Source organism: Bombina bombina, chromosome 1 (genome assembly GCF_027579735.1).
Source record: "Bombina bombina isolate aBomBom1 chromosome 1, aBomBom1.pri, whole genome shotgun sequence".
Lineage (NCBI taxonomy): Eukaryota > Metazoa > Chordata > Amphibia > Anura > Bombinatoridae > Bombina > Bombina bombina.
In genome coordinates, this window is record NC_069499.1 from 1,172,195,713 (window position 1) to 1,172,213,817 (window position 18,105).

Here is an 18,105-nt window from a genome sequence, read left to right on the forward strand (position 1 = left end):
ATGCTTTCACCTATCCTTGCTTTCCCTTTAATAGGAGGTGTCTATCATCAGGTATAAAAGTTCCTCCCACAGTCTAATAGTTGCTTGATTATTTTGTTCTACTAGCTCAGAATTATCCAGCTCCTGCATATTCTGGTATCTCTGTTCTGCAGACCTCACCTCTCTCACCAGCTAACACCTTTTGAGCATCCGCTCTCACTTACCATCTCATTGGAGTAATTTCTAAGGATCAATCTGTCTCCCTGAAACTCCTGCTCTCCCAGAGCTGACAGTTTCACACTTCCGGTTTCGGTAACACTGCAGGTGTGACGTCACACGCCGGAGCTGCACACAGACTGTCTCAACTCCAAAGGATCTCCTCCTGTTACAGAGTATCTGGACTTCCACTAAATAGTAAGAATTCTTACCTAAATACTCCTCTCTAATGTTAATAATTACCTGGTACCTAAACTATAACTTGTTAACAATCTTTACTAATATTGTGCTGCATTTCTCTGTATCTTTTATATTGGTGTCCTACACTTAGTATCTCTGTCATAAGCTGCCATCCTCCTGACTATAGATTTACTTGTGTAGATTTCCACCATATATCAATGCAAGGTTTATTTCTAATTATGAACAAGTTTTCATATGTTGCCACCTATTATTTAGGAATAAATCTTCTACACACCTATTAAACAAAACTCATAGAAATCCTTATTAGTTAATTTATATTCTACTACAGTTGGATTCAACTAAAGGATAAATATTTCTTCCTACAGGAATTAGGAAATTCAGCAATTCAGGTGAATATCCTGACATAATAATCAAGCCCAATAATGAATCCAGTAGACTTAGTTACTCATGTGCAGACCTTAACAGACAAGGTAGAAAACATTACTCAAGCCTTAAACTCACTCCAGCAAGAGAACACCACTTTAAAAAATTATATTAAAGAGATTGCTGAAAAACAAAAGGTATCCCATACCATTGAACCTAATGTAAACCCACCTGATGTCTTTTCAGGGGATAGAAAAACATTCAGGGAATTCAGAAATGCCTGTTATCTGCTCTTTACTCTTAAGCCTCACACTTATCCTACAGAGCAGGTAAAAGTCCTTACAACAATCTCATATCTTAAGGGTGAACCCCGCAGTTGGGCTAACAGTTTCTTTGAAACTAACGACCCCATTCTACAGTCCTTGGACACCTTCTTTCAAACCATGTCTCAGCTATATGATGATCCTTATCTCCAGTTAACTGCTGAGAATTCAATGAGAGCCCTGAGACAGCATAAGAAACCTGTGGAGGACTATATAGCTGAGTTTAAGAGGTGGTCCAAGGATAGTGGATGGAACGAGTTATCCTTAAGAAACCAATTTAGGTTAGGTTTGTCTGACTCACTCAAAGACGAGTTAGCGAGAGTTGAGTTACCCCACACATTAGATGCATTAATTAATCTAAGTATTAGCTTAGATAGGCGTCTTCGTGAACGAAGGCATGAACGAGGCTCAGTTGAATTCACTACAAAACGTCCCATCACATCTGGAGCCTCACATTCTTACAATAGACCAGTACCACAGTCTACTCCTGAAGCTATGGACATTGGCGTAATAAGAGGTCCCTTGAACCCACAAGAAAAGCAAAGAAGAAAAAATAACAACCTCTGCTTGTACTGTGGTGCCGCTCAACACACTGTCAAGGACTGTCCTCTTCTGATTCGTCAAAGGAAGGGTAAGAACATAGACATTACCTACTGTTGTAGTTCAGAACAATCTTCAACCACTCATTTCCTCTTACCCCTTGTTTTACAGTGGGAGAACCATCGGCTAACCAGTCAAGCGATTATTGATTCTGGAGCAAGCGCTAATTATATTGATTCACATTTTGTCACTGTAAATAAAATTCCACTAATTAAAAAGCAGAATCCTGTTTTAGCTCGTGTTATTGACGGAAACCCTATTTCCTCTGGTCCAATTCTTTTTCAAACCATTCCACTGTTGTTAGCCATACAATCCTCACACATAGAATATGTTTCTTATGATGTAATCGACTCCCCGCTTTATCCAGTAGTTCTGGGATTCTCCTGGTTAAAATTGCATGATCCTGTAATATCTTGGTCTAATTCTACTATTCATTTCACATCACCTTATTGCACTACAACCTGTAACACTAGCCATCATATATTACATACTCAAGAAAACAAAATACCCACAGAGTATTCAGATTTCAAGGATGTATTCTGTAAAAAGGAATCTGAAAATCTTCCCCCACATAGGAAGTATGACTGCCCGATAGAGTTAATTCCAGGTGCAGACATCCCTTGTGGGCACATTTTCCCTTTATCCAAAGTTGAACTTGATTATTTAAAAAGTTATCTTGAAGACAATTTGAGAAAGGGCTTTATCAGACCCTCCTCCTCTCCTGCGGGGGCTGGTATGTTCTTTGTAAAGAACAAGGATGGAACTATCCGTCCCATAGTGGATTATAGGGAGTTAAATAAACGCACAGTAAAAAATCGCTACCCCCTTCCACTTATACCAGAGCTTATTGAACGTCTAGAGGGAGCTACTTGTTTCACTAAGTTGGATCTAAGAGGTGCATACAACCTCATTAGAGTTAGAAAAGGGGATGAATGGCTCACGGCATTCCGTACTCGTTATGGTTTATATGAGTATGTCGTGATGCCATTCGGCCTCTGTAATGCTCCAGCAACGTTTCAATATTTAATTAACGACATATTTAAAGACCTATTAGATGTATTTGTCGTCATCTATCTAGACGATATCCTTATATATTCAAAAAATCAGACCGATCATATTAAACATGTAAGAACAGTACTCTCTAGATTAAGACAACATCACTTATACGCTAAGCCTGAAAAGTGTATATTTAATTCTAAAACCATCACATTCTTGGGTTATGTAATTTCAGCAGAAGGTATTAACATGGAAAATTCTAAGATAAAAACTATCCTTGACTGGCCCGTACCCACTACCAAGAGACAAATACAACGCTTCATGGGTTTTGCGAACTTTTACAGAAAGTTCATCAAGAACTTTGCTCAGTTAGCAAAACCTCTCACTAATCTAACAAAAAATAACGTTAAATTCCTTTGGACTGAATCAACTCAGGAGGTATTTGATATATTGAAAGAGAAATTCACAACAGCTCCCATATTGTCCTACCCTGATCCATCACTCCAGTTTGTCTTGGAAGTAGACGCCTCAGACCATGCTGTAGGAGCGGTACTTTCCCAACGTAAAACCTTAAAGCATCCTCTCCATCCAATTGCCTATTTCTCCAGAGTTATGAATAATGCAGAGCTTAACTATGCAATTGGGGAAAAAGAACTCCTGGCGATAAAATCAGCATTTGAACACTGGCGACACTTATTGGAGGGAACTGAAATTCCTATATTGATCTATACAGATCACAGGAATTTAGAGTTCCTGAAAACCAATCGCACCTTAACATCCAGACAGGTGCGCTGGAATCTTTACTTTAGTAGATTTAATTATGTCATCACTTATAGGCCGTGTAATAAAAATCAAAAGGCAGATGCCTTATCTAGAATTTATGAAAAGCCAATGGAAATTCAAGGTCCCCAAACTATCATACCAGCTGAACATATTATAGGTCTCACGGATGACTCCGTAACACTCTTTAAAAGACACCAACTAAGTGATAATGAAATACCATCATCTCAGGTATCTCTATCCAATGATGGCCTTCTTTATCATGGACAATTAGTTTATGTTCCAAAAACATTAAGGTCTCAAATTCTTAAAACCAACCATGACAACCCCTTGGCTGGACACCCAGGAATAAAAAAGACCTCCGAAATGATAGGCAGATACTTTTGGTGGCCTAATATTAACAAGGACATCAAAGAATATGTCCTATCCTGTAGAATTTGTACTGTGTCAAAACCCAGACACCAAAAACCAGATGGTGAGTTACAACCTCTACCCACTCCTAAACGTCCTTGGACGGATATAGCTCTCGACTATATAGTGGATTTGCCTAAATCATCAAGTTATACTACTATTATAGTTGTCGTTGATTTGTTCAGCAAGATGGCTCATTTTATTCCATCAACCAAACTACCCACAGCTTCTGAAACAGTTCATCATTTGATTCAACATGTCATAAAACTTCATGGAGTTCCTCTCAGTATAACCTCTGATAGAGGCTCCCAATTCACTAGTAGATTCTGGAACCTACTCTGTAAAGCACTTAATATACAAAAACGCCTAAGTACCTCATTCCATCCTCAGTCGAACGGACAGACGGAACGAACCAATCAATGGTTAGAACAATTTCTACGCTGTTTTACTAACGAACACCAGGATGATTGGTCGTCTTTACTTCCATATGCAGAATTCTCTTACAATAACTCCGTACATTCCACAACTAAACATTCTCCTTTCTATATCAACTATGGATTCCACCCCCACTTCCACTATGACGCTCTCAAGAATGGTTCAAGTCCTCTAGTCAACCAATTTGTCAACACCATTGCTGACACCTTTCTTTCTATTGAAAATAATATCAGACAGACAAAAGAATATCAAAAGTTTTATTATGACCTCAAACATTCACCTTCTCCTTCCTATGCCTTAGGTGACAAAGTATGGTTGTCAACAAGGAATCTTCGACTTCCTTACCCATCACGTAAGTTGACTCCTCTGTTTATTGGACCGTACGAAATTGAGTCAATAATCAATCCAAATGCTGTTAAGCTTTCCTTACCGGAAAACTTCAGGATACACCCGACATTTCATGTCTCTCTTTTGAAACCATTTATACCTATAAGGGAGCAGGAAACCCCCTCTGTATCAGTCCCTTCACCTCAGTCCACGGAACAGGAATATGAAGTAGGGTCTATTAAGGATTCTAGATGGATGAATGGCACTCTCCAATATCTGGTCCATTGGAAAGGTTTCCCAGCTGAAGATGATACTTGGGAGCCTGCCTCTAATTTATCTGCCAGACGTCTGGTTTCTCGTTTCCATCGTTCTCATCCTGATCGTCCTGGACCTTGATCCTCGGTGTGGATCCTTGGGGGGGGAGTACTGTCATGCTTTCACCTATCCTTGCTTTCCCTTTAATAGGAGGTGTCTATCATCAGGTATAAAAGTTCCTCCCACAGTCTAATAGTTGCTTGATTATTTTGTTCTACTAGCTCAGAATTATCCAGCTCCTGCATATTCTGGTATCTCTGTTCTGCAGACCTCACCTCTCTCACCAGCTAACACCTTTTGAGCATCCGCTCTCACTTACCATCTCATTGGAGTAATTTCTAAGGATCAATCTGTCTCCCTGAAACTCCTGCTCTCCCAGAGCTGACAGTTTCACACTTCCGGTTTCGGTAACACTGCAGGTGTGACGTCACACGCCGGAGCTGCACACAGACTGTCTCAACTCCAAAGGATCTCCTCCTGTTACAGAGTATCTGGACTTCCACTAAATAGTAAGAATTCTTACCTAAATACTCCTCTCTAATGTTAATAATTACCTGGTACCTAAACTATAACTTGTTAACAATCTTTACTAATATTGTGCTGCATTTCTCTGTATCTTTTATATTGGTGTCCTACACTTAGTATCTCTGTCATAAGCTGCCATCCTCCTGACTATAGATTTACTTGTGTAGATTTCCACCATATATCAATGCAAGGTTTATTTCTAATTATGAACAAGTTTTCATATGTTGCCACCTATTATTTAGGAATAAATCTTCTACACACCTATTAAACAAAACTCATAGAAATCCTTATTAGTTAATTTATATTCTACTACAGTTGGATTCAACTAAAGGATAAATATTTCTTCCTACAGGAATTAGGAAATTCAGCAATTCAGGTGAATATCCTGACAGATGGTGACAGAGGACAGGCACTACTGAGGTTGGAGGCCCGCTGGATATTTACCCTGGATACTGTTGCCCCTCAGGGTCTCAATACAAATATTGACTTTGGCTGCTGCTATAAGACCAGATAAGCCGCATACCTTGGGAGTCGCCCTGTTCTAGTTTCTATCTACTCCTTGAGTGCATGATGTACCTGTACAACAGTCCCTTAGAATTTGATAATTGGGGTCTTTGCCCCTATTTAGCTACACTGTCTTGATACTTTGGAGTATAGATGGCAGTGTTCGCGTTAAAGTCTATTGAAATAGGGGGGCGGAGCCAACTGCTGAAGCAGAAAGATGGATCTCTCCAGAGCTCCTGCTATTTGTTTAAATTTGCTATAATTCTGAGCACATTAAGGATTCTTATAGTATGTTCTAATTTTCATTAAGCCTGAAAGAGTGAGATGAATGTTTCAATGGTGCTGAAAACATAATGTTAGACACCACGGGCGCGATCCGATATAGATCGTAGTTTGCGGCGCAAGCGAGGGAACCCGCGTCGCCCGCAGTTTCAGCTCGCAACTCGAGCTATCCCATATACCCCGCCGTCAGATGCTAACGTGCCGTAAGTCGGATAAACCAGCGATGTCCAGAAATCTGCGCAAGTACAAATTTCTGGCGTCGCCAGTGACTTGCGGCACGTTAGAAACTGCCGGTGCCTACAAAACCTAACTAAAGTCTAAATCACCCGCACTGTCTAACACGCCTCCCTAACATAGCCCGACACGTCTAACCCTCTATCCGCTACCCCCCCTCACTATCCTAACAATAACAATGTATTAACCCCTAAACCGCCGCTACCTAATAAAATTATTAACCCCTAAACCGCCGCCAGCTATATTAAATCTATAACCCCCTAAAGTGAGCCCCTAACACCGCCGCCATCTACCTTACCTACCCCCTAAAGTGAGCCCCTACCCCGCCGCCATCTACCTTACCTACCCCCTAAAGTGAGCCCCTAACACCGCCGCCATCTACCTTACCTACCCCCTAAAGTGAGCCCCTACCCCGCCGCTATCTATTTTAAAATTATTAACCCCTAATCTAATCCCCCTACCTCGCCGCCATCTATATTAAATTATTTAACCCCTAAAATACTAAACTATTCCTACCACTAAACCTAAGTCTAACCCCACAAATAGCCCTCAAAAGAGCTTTTTGCGTGGTATTGCCCCAAAGTAACAGCTCTTTTGCCAGCCCTTAAAAAGGCTTTTTGCGGGGCATGCCCCAAAGAATTCAGCTCTTTTGCCAGCCCTTAAAAGGGCTTTTGGCGGGGCTTTGTCACAAAGTAAACTGCTCTTTTGCCTACAATCTACATCCCCCTAAACCGCGGCCACCTATAATAAATGTATTAACCCCTAATCTAATCCCCCTACACCGCCGCCAGCTATATTAACTATATTAACCCTAATTATATTAGGGTTAATATAGTTAATATAGTTATTATATTATATATATTAACTAATAACCCTAATTATATTAGGGTTAATATAGTTAATATCGTTATTATATTATATATATATATATTAAGTATAATAACCCTATCTAACTCTAACATCCCTAACTAAACTCTTATTAAAATAAATCTAATATTAATATTATTAATTAAAATATTCCTATTTAAATCTAAATACTTACCTATAAAATAAACCCTAAGATAGCTACAATATAATTAATAATTACATTGTAGCTATGTTAGGGTTTATATTTATTTTACAGGTAAATTGTTAATTATTTTAACTAGGTATAATAGCTATTAAATAGTTATGAACTATTTAAGAGCTACCTAGTTAAAATAATTACCCAATTACCTGTAAAATAAATCCTAACCTAAGTTACAAATACACCTACACTATCAATAAATTAAATAAACTACAAATATCTATCTAAAAATACAATTAAATAAACTAAGCTAAATTACAAAAAAAAAAACACTAAATTACAAAAAATAAAAAAAAGATTTCAAGATTTTTAAGCTAATTACACCTATTTTAAGCCCCCTAATAAAATAATAAAGCCCCCCAAAATAAAAAAAATTCCCTACCCTATTCTAAAAAAGTTCAAAGCTCTTTTACCTTACCAGCCCTTTTAACCCACCACCCACATACCCCTAATCTAACCCAAACCCCCCTTAAATAAACCTAACACTACCCCCCTGAAGATCTCCCTACCTTGTCTTCACCACCGGGCCGAACTCCTCATCCGATCTGGGCGATGTCTATCCAAGCGGTAAAGAAGAGGTCTTCATCCCAGCGATGTCTTTATCCAAGCGGCAGCAAAGTCTTCTTCCATCGGGCAGAATCTTCAATCAAGCGGCATCTTGAATCTTCTCTCCACCGACGCGGAGCATCCATCCCGGCCGACGACTGAACGACGAATGAGGTACCCTTAAATTACGTCATCCAAGATGGCGTCCATCGAATTCCGATTGGCTGATAGGATTCTATCAGCCAATCGGAATTAAGGTAGAAAAATCTGATTGGCTGATTGAATCAGCCAATCAGATTCAAGTTCAATCCGATTGGCTGAACCAATCAGCCAATCAGATTGAGCTCGCGTTCTATTGGCTATTGCCAATCAGATTTTTCTACCTTAATTCCGATTGGCTGATAGAATCCTATCAGCCAATCGGAATTCGAAGGACGCCATCTTGGATGACGTCATTTAAAGGTACCTCATTCGTCGTTCAGTCGTTGGCCGGTGGAGAGAGAAGATTCAAGATGCCGCTTGATTGAAGATTCTGTCCGATGGAAGAAGACTTTGCTGCCGCTTGGATAAAGACATCGCTGGGATGAAGACCTCTTCTTTACCGCTTGGATAGACATCACCCGGATCGGATGAGGAGTTCGGCCCGGTGGTGAAGACAAGGTAGGGAGATCTTCAGGGGGGTAGTGTTAGGTTTATTTAAGGGGGGTTTGTGTTAAATTAGGGGTATGTGGGTGGTGGGTTGTAATGTTGGGGGGTGGTATTGTGTTTTTTTTTTCAGGCAAAAGAGCAGTTTTCTTTGGGGCATGCCCCCACAAAAGGCCCTTTTAAGGGCTGGTAAGGTAAAAGAGCTTTGAACTTTTTTTAATTTAGAATAGGGTAGGGAAATTTTTTTATTTTGGGGGGCTTTATTATTTTATTAGGGGGCTTAGAATAGGTGTAATTAGCTTAAAAATCTTGTAATCTTTTTTTTATTTTTTGTAATTTAGTGTTTTTTTTTTTTGTAATTTAGTTTAGTTTATTTAATTTTATTTTTAGATAGATATTTGTAGTTTATTTAATTTATTGATAGTGTAGGTGTATTTGTAACTTAGGTTAGGATTTATTTTACAGGTAATTGGGTAATTATTTTAACTAGGTAGCTCTTAAATAGTTCATAACTATTTAATAGCTATTATACCTAGTTAAAATAATTAACAATTTACCTGTAAAATAAATATAAACCCTAACATAGCTACAATGTAATTATTAATTATATTGTAGCTATCTTAGGGTTTATTTTATAGGTAAGTATTTAGATTTAAATAGGAATATTTTAGTTTATAATATGAATTAGATTTATTTAATAAGAATTTAGTTAGGGGTGTTAGGGTTAGATAGAGTTAATATAGTTAATATAAATACTATAGTAACTATATTAACTATATTAACCCTAATATAATTAGGGTTAATATAGTTAATATATATAATGTAATAACTATATTAACTATAATATACTTAGGGTTAATATAGATAATATAGCTGGCGGTGGGGTAGGTAGATTAAATTAGGGGTTAATAATTTTAATATAGATGGCAGCGGTGTAAGGGGCTTACATTAGGGGTTAATACTATTAATATAGGTGGCGGCAGTGTAGGGAGGGCAGGTTATAGGGCAAAAGAGCTGTTTACTTTGGGGCAAAGCCCCGCAAAAGGCCCTTTTAAGGGCTGGTAATAGAGATAATTATTTTAGGGGGATTAGATTAGGGGTTAATAATATTAATATAGCTGGCGGCGGTATAGGGGGATTAGATTATGGGGTTAATAATTTTTATATAGGTGGCGGCGGTGTAAGGGGTCAGATTAGGCGATAGATAAGGTAGATGGCGGCGGTGTAAGGGGTTCACATTAGGGGATAGATCAGTTAGATGGTGGCGGTTTTAGGGGCTCACAGTAGGGGGTTAGTTTATGTAGATGGCGGCGGTTTAGGGGTTAAATACTTTATTAGGGATTGCGGCGGGGGATCGCGGTTGACAGGGAGATAGACATTGCGCATGCGTTAGGTGTTAGGTTTATTTAGCAGCCAGTTTAGGGAGTTACGGGGCTCCAATACTCAGTGTAAGGCTTCTTACGGCTGCTTTTTGTGGCGAGGTGAAAATGGAGTAAGATTTCTCCATTTTCGCCACGTAAGTCCTTACGCTGTATATTGGATACCAAACTGCGCGGGTTTGGTATACCTGCCTATGGCCCAAAAAACTACGTGCGACGGCAGAAATATACGCGCGTAACTTCTAGGTTACACCGTATATAGGATACCAAACCCGCGCAAATATTGGCGTCGCCAGCTTTTGCGGGCGACGATTTTTTTGGGATCGACCCCCACCTCGGCACAAGATTATTTCTGGTCTGCTGTGTTGGCTGTATGAGGTGATACGCCATTTTGAAGATCAACTACGCTCTGATACTTCTTTTGGGTATTCAGCTATATATTAAGCTATGGAGAAGCAAGTTCAGTCTATTCTGCATAGTTTAATGCTCACTTTGGATGCCCATCAGGGTGAACTAGTAGCGGTGCTTAGAACAGCTATGAATAGGACCCAGGATATGCCGACAACCAGTGGGCTTGTAGAGACATTCAGAGGATATATACCGAACATCCCACATGTGAGCTGTGATACTCCTCCACACCCTGAGATTGTGCAAAGCGTAGATAAAAGAAGTCCTGAGCCCCAAATAGCGGAATCTACGATCCTAAACAGTCAACTAAGCCCCCTGCAGCCTATCACCAATAAAACGGAAGAAACACATCCGAAACAGCAAGAAGCTGGGCCTTTACTATCCCCAAAAGCAGCTCCCACTAGAAATAACATAGCGGACTCGCCAGCAAAGTTATGGTCCGACCCTGAAGGAACTTCGTCATTGAAACTCGATCTCCTAACGGTCAGCTCTTGGGCTGGAACAGAGCTGCTCATTGATGCTCCGTCTGTGGTTTCAAGGTTCAGCTGATCGCAATGTATGGAGGGGCCGCGGGCGGATTTACCCCTGTGATCGGACGGCTGATATGGTTTGGCCAGCGGCATTCTAGAGATGTGCACTGCGACACCTGCAAACCGGTGGGCATTGGCTGATGCAACAGAATACATTGCGGTACATGAGAGATCTTAGTAGTCCCCAATATATATTGTACTATTTTATTTTTCTTCTACCAGACTCCCTGTTTAGTCTTAAATTAGACGCTGAGATGGGACAAATCATAAAATTACAACTAGAGCCATGCCACTTGCTCCGGTTCACGCTTTCTCCTCCTCCCGGTTCTGGTCTGGTTCATGAACTCTAATTATCCCAGGGTTTTCCTCTCTACACTCAAATAACATTAAGTACTGCTGGAATTTATGGACTGTTGCCTCTGGAGTGCAGCCACACTGCTTGTAAACAGAATATTAATATCTGTGTTTGTCCCGCTTCTAGTTCACAAAAGTTTTAATAAGTTATATACCTATTTAGGCTAACTATATAAGTCTCCAGCACCTACTAGCATTTCCTTTTGTTAGCTATTTGTTTGACCATCTATGGTCCTATTCAGTTAATATGCTCTGGACCTCACATCCCTATTTGCCCTCTATGTGTATAGATGATATAAGCTATCAAGATAGGGTCAGTTAGCTTGCTTCATATTTTCTACATGGTCTGGAATTAACCCTAGTTGATGTGGTACTGTAGCTCTTCACAAAGGTTGGTGGTTACCAGTTTGAGTTACTTTGATTGTGCACTGGAGTTAACGTTTTTATGAGGTTTGGCTGTATTCTTGGCATTGTTTAATGTTAATGTATGCAACTGTAAATGGGAGTACTTCTTTTTTAATAATGCCACCCACTAAATAATTTAATAACAGATAAGCTACTTAGTTTTGCCCTCTTCCCTACAGGAACAGAGAGGGGCTCTTTATGTTTTATACCTCCTACCTTCCCCTATATTTAATACTTCAACCTTCAGAAGGACCTAGAGAGAGGTATATAGTACAGATTGGGGAAATTATCTTTGCAAGCTAAAACTACTACATCCCATTCTGTTAGCTTATTCATATTATGTATACTACATGTTCTTATAGGTTTATATAGGTCTAAAGTTGACTATTTCTGCCCCACCTTTACCTTACATTACAAGGCTTATTTTGTATTAGCACAGTGGTAGGGAAATATAACAAACCTATAACCTAATTGAATATATATGTACCAAACCAATGGAGATATTTCGAAGCCTAATACATTTGCTTTTTTAAGGGCCAGGTTTGAGTATCTTTTGTACTCCAATGCTGTTATGTTTACTAGTTTTGTTGTATGTTATTGGTTTCGCTATTTCTGAAGATATTTTACCTTGTAATGACTATATTTTGTATTACATGGATGCTTGGTAACATTGACATCTTACCCTAATTTATGCCATAACAGTTATATCTAATCCACCACTCAGGCCATTTCCCTTTAATTTTAAACAAATAATTTTATCATAACTACCTTCCTCTTCTAAGTTTGGGAGCCAATATAAGTTGTATCTATTTTCTCTCAATAGATTATTTACCCCATGTGTCCAATATTAAATTATACTCTGGATTCCCCTTAATACTTATGTATATGCCTCTTCTACGTAGTATTAACCCGTATGCACAGCATAAACGCCCTAAGAACACATCCTCTCTTATGAGTTCCGACTTCCCAAGTTGCAAATCAGCATAAGGTCCACACTGACGGTGTGTCCTATAATTAATTATTCCTCTGATAATAACTTTAGAAGAATCCCCACACTCCTCATGTCAGTTCTCTATATGGCTCCACCCTCCCACTTTTTCCCCCATGCTACTAGCGGTGATTGCCCGCTGAAATTCTCCACCCCCAATCGATATATTTACATTGCCTTTTTAAAGCTCACAAGGAGCTGCCCATATGACTACAAATTACCTCCTACATTCCTAGACCATTTGGCCTACAACTGGGCTGCTAGCTAGTCAGTCTCTTATGCTATTCCATTGAAAAATCGAGGTTTCATCAGTCTGCCTAATGTTTATTTTATAATTGTGGAATTATCTTGTTTAATTCTAACTGCATTTTATGTACTTTGTTTTCCTTGTTACAAGGCACACAACGTTGTAAGCTTTATGTTTTTTTTTGCAAAACCTCAATAAAAATTAAATTAAAAAAAAAAAAGTCTATTGAAATAAATAAAAAAAAAAAGGTTTGAGAATGAATGTTGGCAATATTAAAATACTGTTTATTCTGTATATATATGTATGTTTTTGGCCCGTGTGTGAGGCCTCACTATGTACCTCTCAACTGTCAGCCATACATCTGTGTCTCCGCCCACTCTGATCACTTAAAGGGACACTGTACCCAAATTTTTTCTTTCGTGATTCAGGTAGAGCATGACATTTTAAGCAACTTTCTAATTTACTCCTATTATCAAATTTTCTTCATTCTCTTGGTATCTTTATTTGAAATGCAAGAAAATAAGTTTAGATGCCGGCCCATTTTTGGTGATCAACCTGGGTTGTTCTTGCTGATTGGTGGAAAAACTCATCCACCAATAAAAAAGTGCTGTCCAGAGTTCTGAATAAAAAAAAAAGCTTAGATGTCTTCTTTTTAAAATAAAGATAGCAAGAGAACAAAGAAAAATTGATCATAGGAATAAATTAGAAAGTGGCTTAAAATTGCATGCTCTATCTGAATGATGAAAGAAAAATGTGTATTCAGTGTCCCTTTAAGGGACTGAGTAAGCTGTTGTTTACGTTAGAGCTAGTGTTCTGTTTGTCCGGTTTGATCACCATTGAAAAAGGCTCCTGTGAGAGCCAAAACGTCTGGTTTCTCTCCATTATCATCATTAAACGAATTGTTTCAAAACCTGTTGTGCCTGCTGTGTCTTGAGTCCTATTGTACCGCGGAGACCGTCCGTGGGATTCATCACACGTTTTGCTGTATGTCCTTCTGTGGCAGAGCACCGGGTGGCTGATTTGATAAAGTGTGTGCCGTTTCAACTTGGAACTATATATATATTTATAGGTTAGTATTTACTTAAGCCCACATTTATATTATTATTATTATTATCATTTATTTCTATAGTGCCGCCAAATTCCGTAGACCTGGGTATAATGATAGGAGTATACAATAACAAGGATTTGTGATAAAATACAAAACAACAAAATTAAACAAATCTAGTAGAGGAGGAAGAGGGCCCTGCTCCGGAGAGCTCACAGTTTACAGGTTTAGGGTGCAGAGACATAAGGTTGGGGGTAGCTTGTTACATCAGTTGTAGTTGCAGTAGTGAGTCAGGCAGTTCATGTATTAGTTTGGTTCGTATAAGGGATGGAGGAGATATGGTACACCTCTCTGAATAGGTGAGTTTTCAAGGAGCGTCTGAAGCTATACAAGCTTGGAGACAGTCTTATGGAGTGGGGTAGAGAGTTACAGAGGACAGGAGCAGCACATGCAAAGTCTTGGAGATGGGAGTGGGACGTAGAGATAACAGGAATGGAGAGACGTAGGTCAGAGGTTGATCGAAGAGGACAGGATGGGGAATATTTCACGATGAGAGAGGAAATATAATTAGGAGTTAGACTGTTGAGTGCTTTGTAAGTTAGGGTTAATACTTTCACTAACATGAGTATACCGATCACATATTTGTTTAAGAATATTTTAGGAGCGGAATTTGGTATTTTCACATTCCTGTTATTAGACATTAGATATTATTATATGAACTAATTCTGATCAGTATACCTTGATTAGTTATACACTATTATTATGACAAATTCACTTCTCTGGCTGAACTCACACTACTGCGACCAGAAAACATGTCAGTCACAAATGACATTTACACATATTTAGACATCATAGGCATTGAACCAATCAGCTTATTTCCATTAAACCAATTAGAATGTATCTAGTGGGTGGAGCCTCTGAGATACTACTTATCAGGTGTTTACTACGATATGGGATAGGAGTACCATAGCGATCATGGTACCGTTGTGAGCTTATTATTTGTTTATTGTAGATGGACTCACCCAGTTCAGCGTATTTTTAGTAGTTGCACACTATTATTCTAACAGATTTATTCTTTTGGCTGATTAACATGTCATATGCACTAAACCAATCAGTACACACCCACTGAACCAACCAGTATGAATCTAGTGGGCTGAGCGTATTTAGAGAGTATTGTTCTCCGCATTCAGCGATGTCTGTCGGACATGATCCGCTGATCGGATCATGTCGGACAGACATTTCATAAAAAGGCCCCTAGGTCTGATCTCAGTAAATGGAATCTAAGTTTCACCACAAATTCTACAATGTTCTTGGTGGAATTGAAAAACTACTATTGTGTATCATGGACCAGTAATCCAGTCCACAGTTTTACACCTAATCCAGCAAGTGTGGAGTCCTTTTCTGCTGTGAAGATTGTGTGCAAAAGCTGTTCCCAGGACAAAATCCCAAGAAGTTGTGTGTGTGTGTGTCTGTATGTGCATGTGTATCTCTCTCTCTCTCTCTCTCTCTCTCTCTCTCTCTCTCTCTCTCTCTCTATATATATATATATATATATATATATATATATATATATATATATACACACACAGTGCATACATGCATGCAGATAATGAACATGCTGCACTTTATAATGATACTGAGTATGATACACTGGCAGTGTACTGTATAATGATGCGTGTTTCTTTACACTATATCCTGATGAGTACACTGCTCTGTATAAATATAATGAGCATGTATAATCTGATGAATATGTTCTGCTGTATAATGCCCAGAATGTCTATATGCTAATAGTAAACATGCTGCATTGTGTTATGATGCCAGAATCCATACACAGTTAATGACCACACAGACACAAAACTATTTATAGACTGGCTGCTATGCCCCCCCCCTCAACACTTGGGCACTGTTGCCACTGCACCTGATGCACCAATGGTAGTTCCACCATTGTCTGATCCAGTGATCATTACATATATGCAGTACATTGAGGGCAGCCATGGTGTACAATTTTTAGAGCAATCACTGGCACAATAAAGTTCACTTTAATTGTTAAAAGGACAGTCTAGTAAAAATTAAACTTTTATTATTCAGAAAGGGCATGCAATTTTAAACAAGTTTCTAATTTACTTTATCATAAAATTAGCTTTGTTCTCTTGGTATTCTTTGTTGAAAGCTAATCCTAGGTAGGCTCATATGCTAATTTCTAAGCCCTTGAATGCCGCCTCTTATCTGAAAGCATTTGACAGATTTTCACAGCTAGAGGGGGTTAGTTCATGTGTGCCATATAGATAACATTGTGCTCACGCACGTGGAGTTACTTGATTGCCTAAAATGGAAGTCTGTCAAAAGAACTGAAATAAGGGGGCAGTCTGCAGAGGCTTAGATACAAGGTAATCACAGAGGTATTCATATAACTGTGATGGTTATGCAAAACAGGGGAATGGATAATAAAGGGATTATCTATCTTTTTAAACAATAAAAATTCCGGGGTAGACTGCCTCTTTAAGTATAGTATTAGCTATTGTATTTAATGAATTTAGCTGCTTAGGAGAACAAATGTTTAGTTTAGCAATACATATCTAATATGAGGTTTATTATTAGTAAGCTGTCTTAGCTGTCCATTTGCATTTGCCTATGTAAGTTGGGATCATGATTATTTCCTTGTCTGTTTCCCCTGCAGGTGTTCACAAGATATGGGAAGTGTTACATGTTTAATTCAGGACACGATGGACGTCCTCTGCTCACCACCTTGAAAGGTGGGATGGGGAACGGCTTGGAAATAATGTTGGATATTCAACAGGATGAATACCTGCCCATCTGGGGGGAACCGGGTAAGTGACTGAAAACGATTCTCTCTAAGTTCTTTAGAAATAAACGTTACACAATCGAACACACAGAATTGAGGTCTTTAGGTCATGGTCAGATTCTACAGATATTACAGCAAAACATGAATAATGGATTTAATTTATCAGCAACAGCACAGCCGTAAGATTTATATAGGAAATAAAAACTTGAGGCTGTCATGTTTATAAATACTCTCTGATATGCTTTGCAGTGAACGTGTTAACAAACAAGGGTTATGGCCCTAGGAAAAAAAAAGGTTTGAGATGTAATTACTTCTGTTCTAATTATTGTTATCTCACTGAAGCAGGAAGCTAGTGGGGTGTGCTGAGATATATTGTTAAATAGAAAGAAGAGTGTAGAACAACTACAGTTCCACCTATAAAATACATGTAAACTATGGAATAATTTTATGCAAAGTTTTTTTTTTTTTGCTATAAAATATTTTACTTGTCAATTGCAACGCTTGGTACAGTAACAATGCAGTACTAAAATATATGTGTGTGAATAACCTGTATTAAATATATTTCATAGACAGGATCACTGCAACCACTAGAGTTGCTAGATCTCCTTAATATCAATAACCCATCTCCAAAACCCTACCTTAGGCTCCACTTTCAGCTACATTGTATATGTTTTTTTTTTTTTTTTTTTTTTTTTTGGGGGGGGGGGGGGTTTTGCAAATGAGCTGTAATTTTACTCCTTTGCTGCTAGTAATTCACAAAAGTTATTTTTCCCCCCCTTGCCTGTAAATAACATATTTAAAGCAATTAAGTTTTTGATGACACACACCGATTTGTGATATAAATAAAGCAATTCAAAACACACCTAATTGTGATTTACACCCTTTACTGCCTATAGCAAATGCAATGATTTTAGTCCCGTGGCTTCCAGTAACTTACACAGAGCAGTGATTTTACCCTCTTGGCTTCCCATAACACAAGAATGTTGTGACGGATACCCAGGCTACCCCGACTGGGTAGCTCCACCAAAGGGGTCCTGCTTCCTCCCTGCCGACTGCAGCTATGTAGCTGGCAAGTGACCACATCCTGTAGCCACCCCTGATGCCCGACAGCACCAGTACTCAGGGTCCCACCCTGTGGCAGACTCCGGCTACCCAGACTAGGAAGCTCTGCCAGAGGGTCCTTCCTCTGCCTGGAACA

General features: G+C 38.9%; 1 protein-coding gene across 1 annotated transcript in view; it reads left to right on the top strand.

Moving 5' to 3' along the window:
- Nucleotides 1-18,105, top strand: part of ASIC2 (acid sensing ion channel subunit 2) — a 796,537-nt gene that overhangs the window by 320,145 nt on the left and 458,287 nt on the right. Inside the window, exon 2 of the mRNA XM_053699697.1 lies at nucleotides 16,782-16,932. Within this exon, the coding sequence (XP_053555672.1) occupies nucleotides 16,782-16,932 (151 nt within the window). The remainder of the gene's footprint in view (nucleotides 1-16,781; nucleotides 16,933-18,105) is intronic.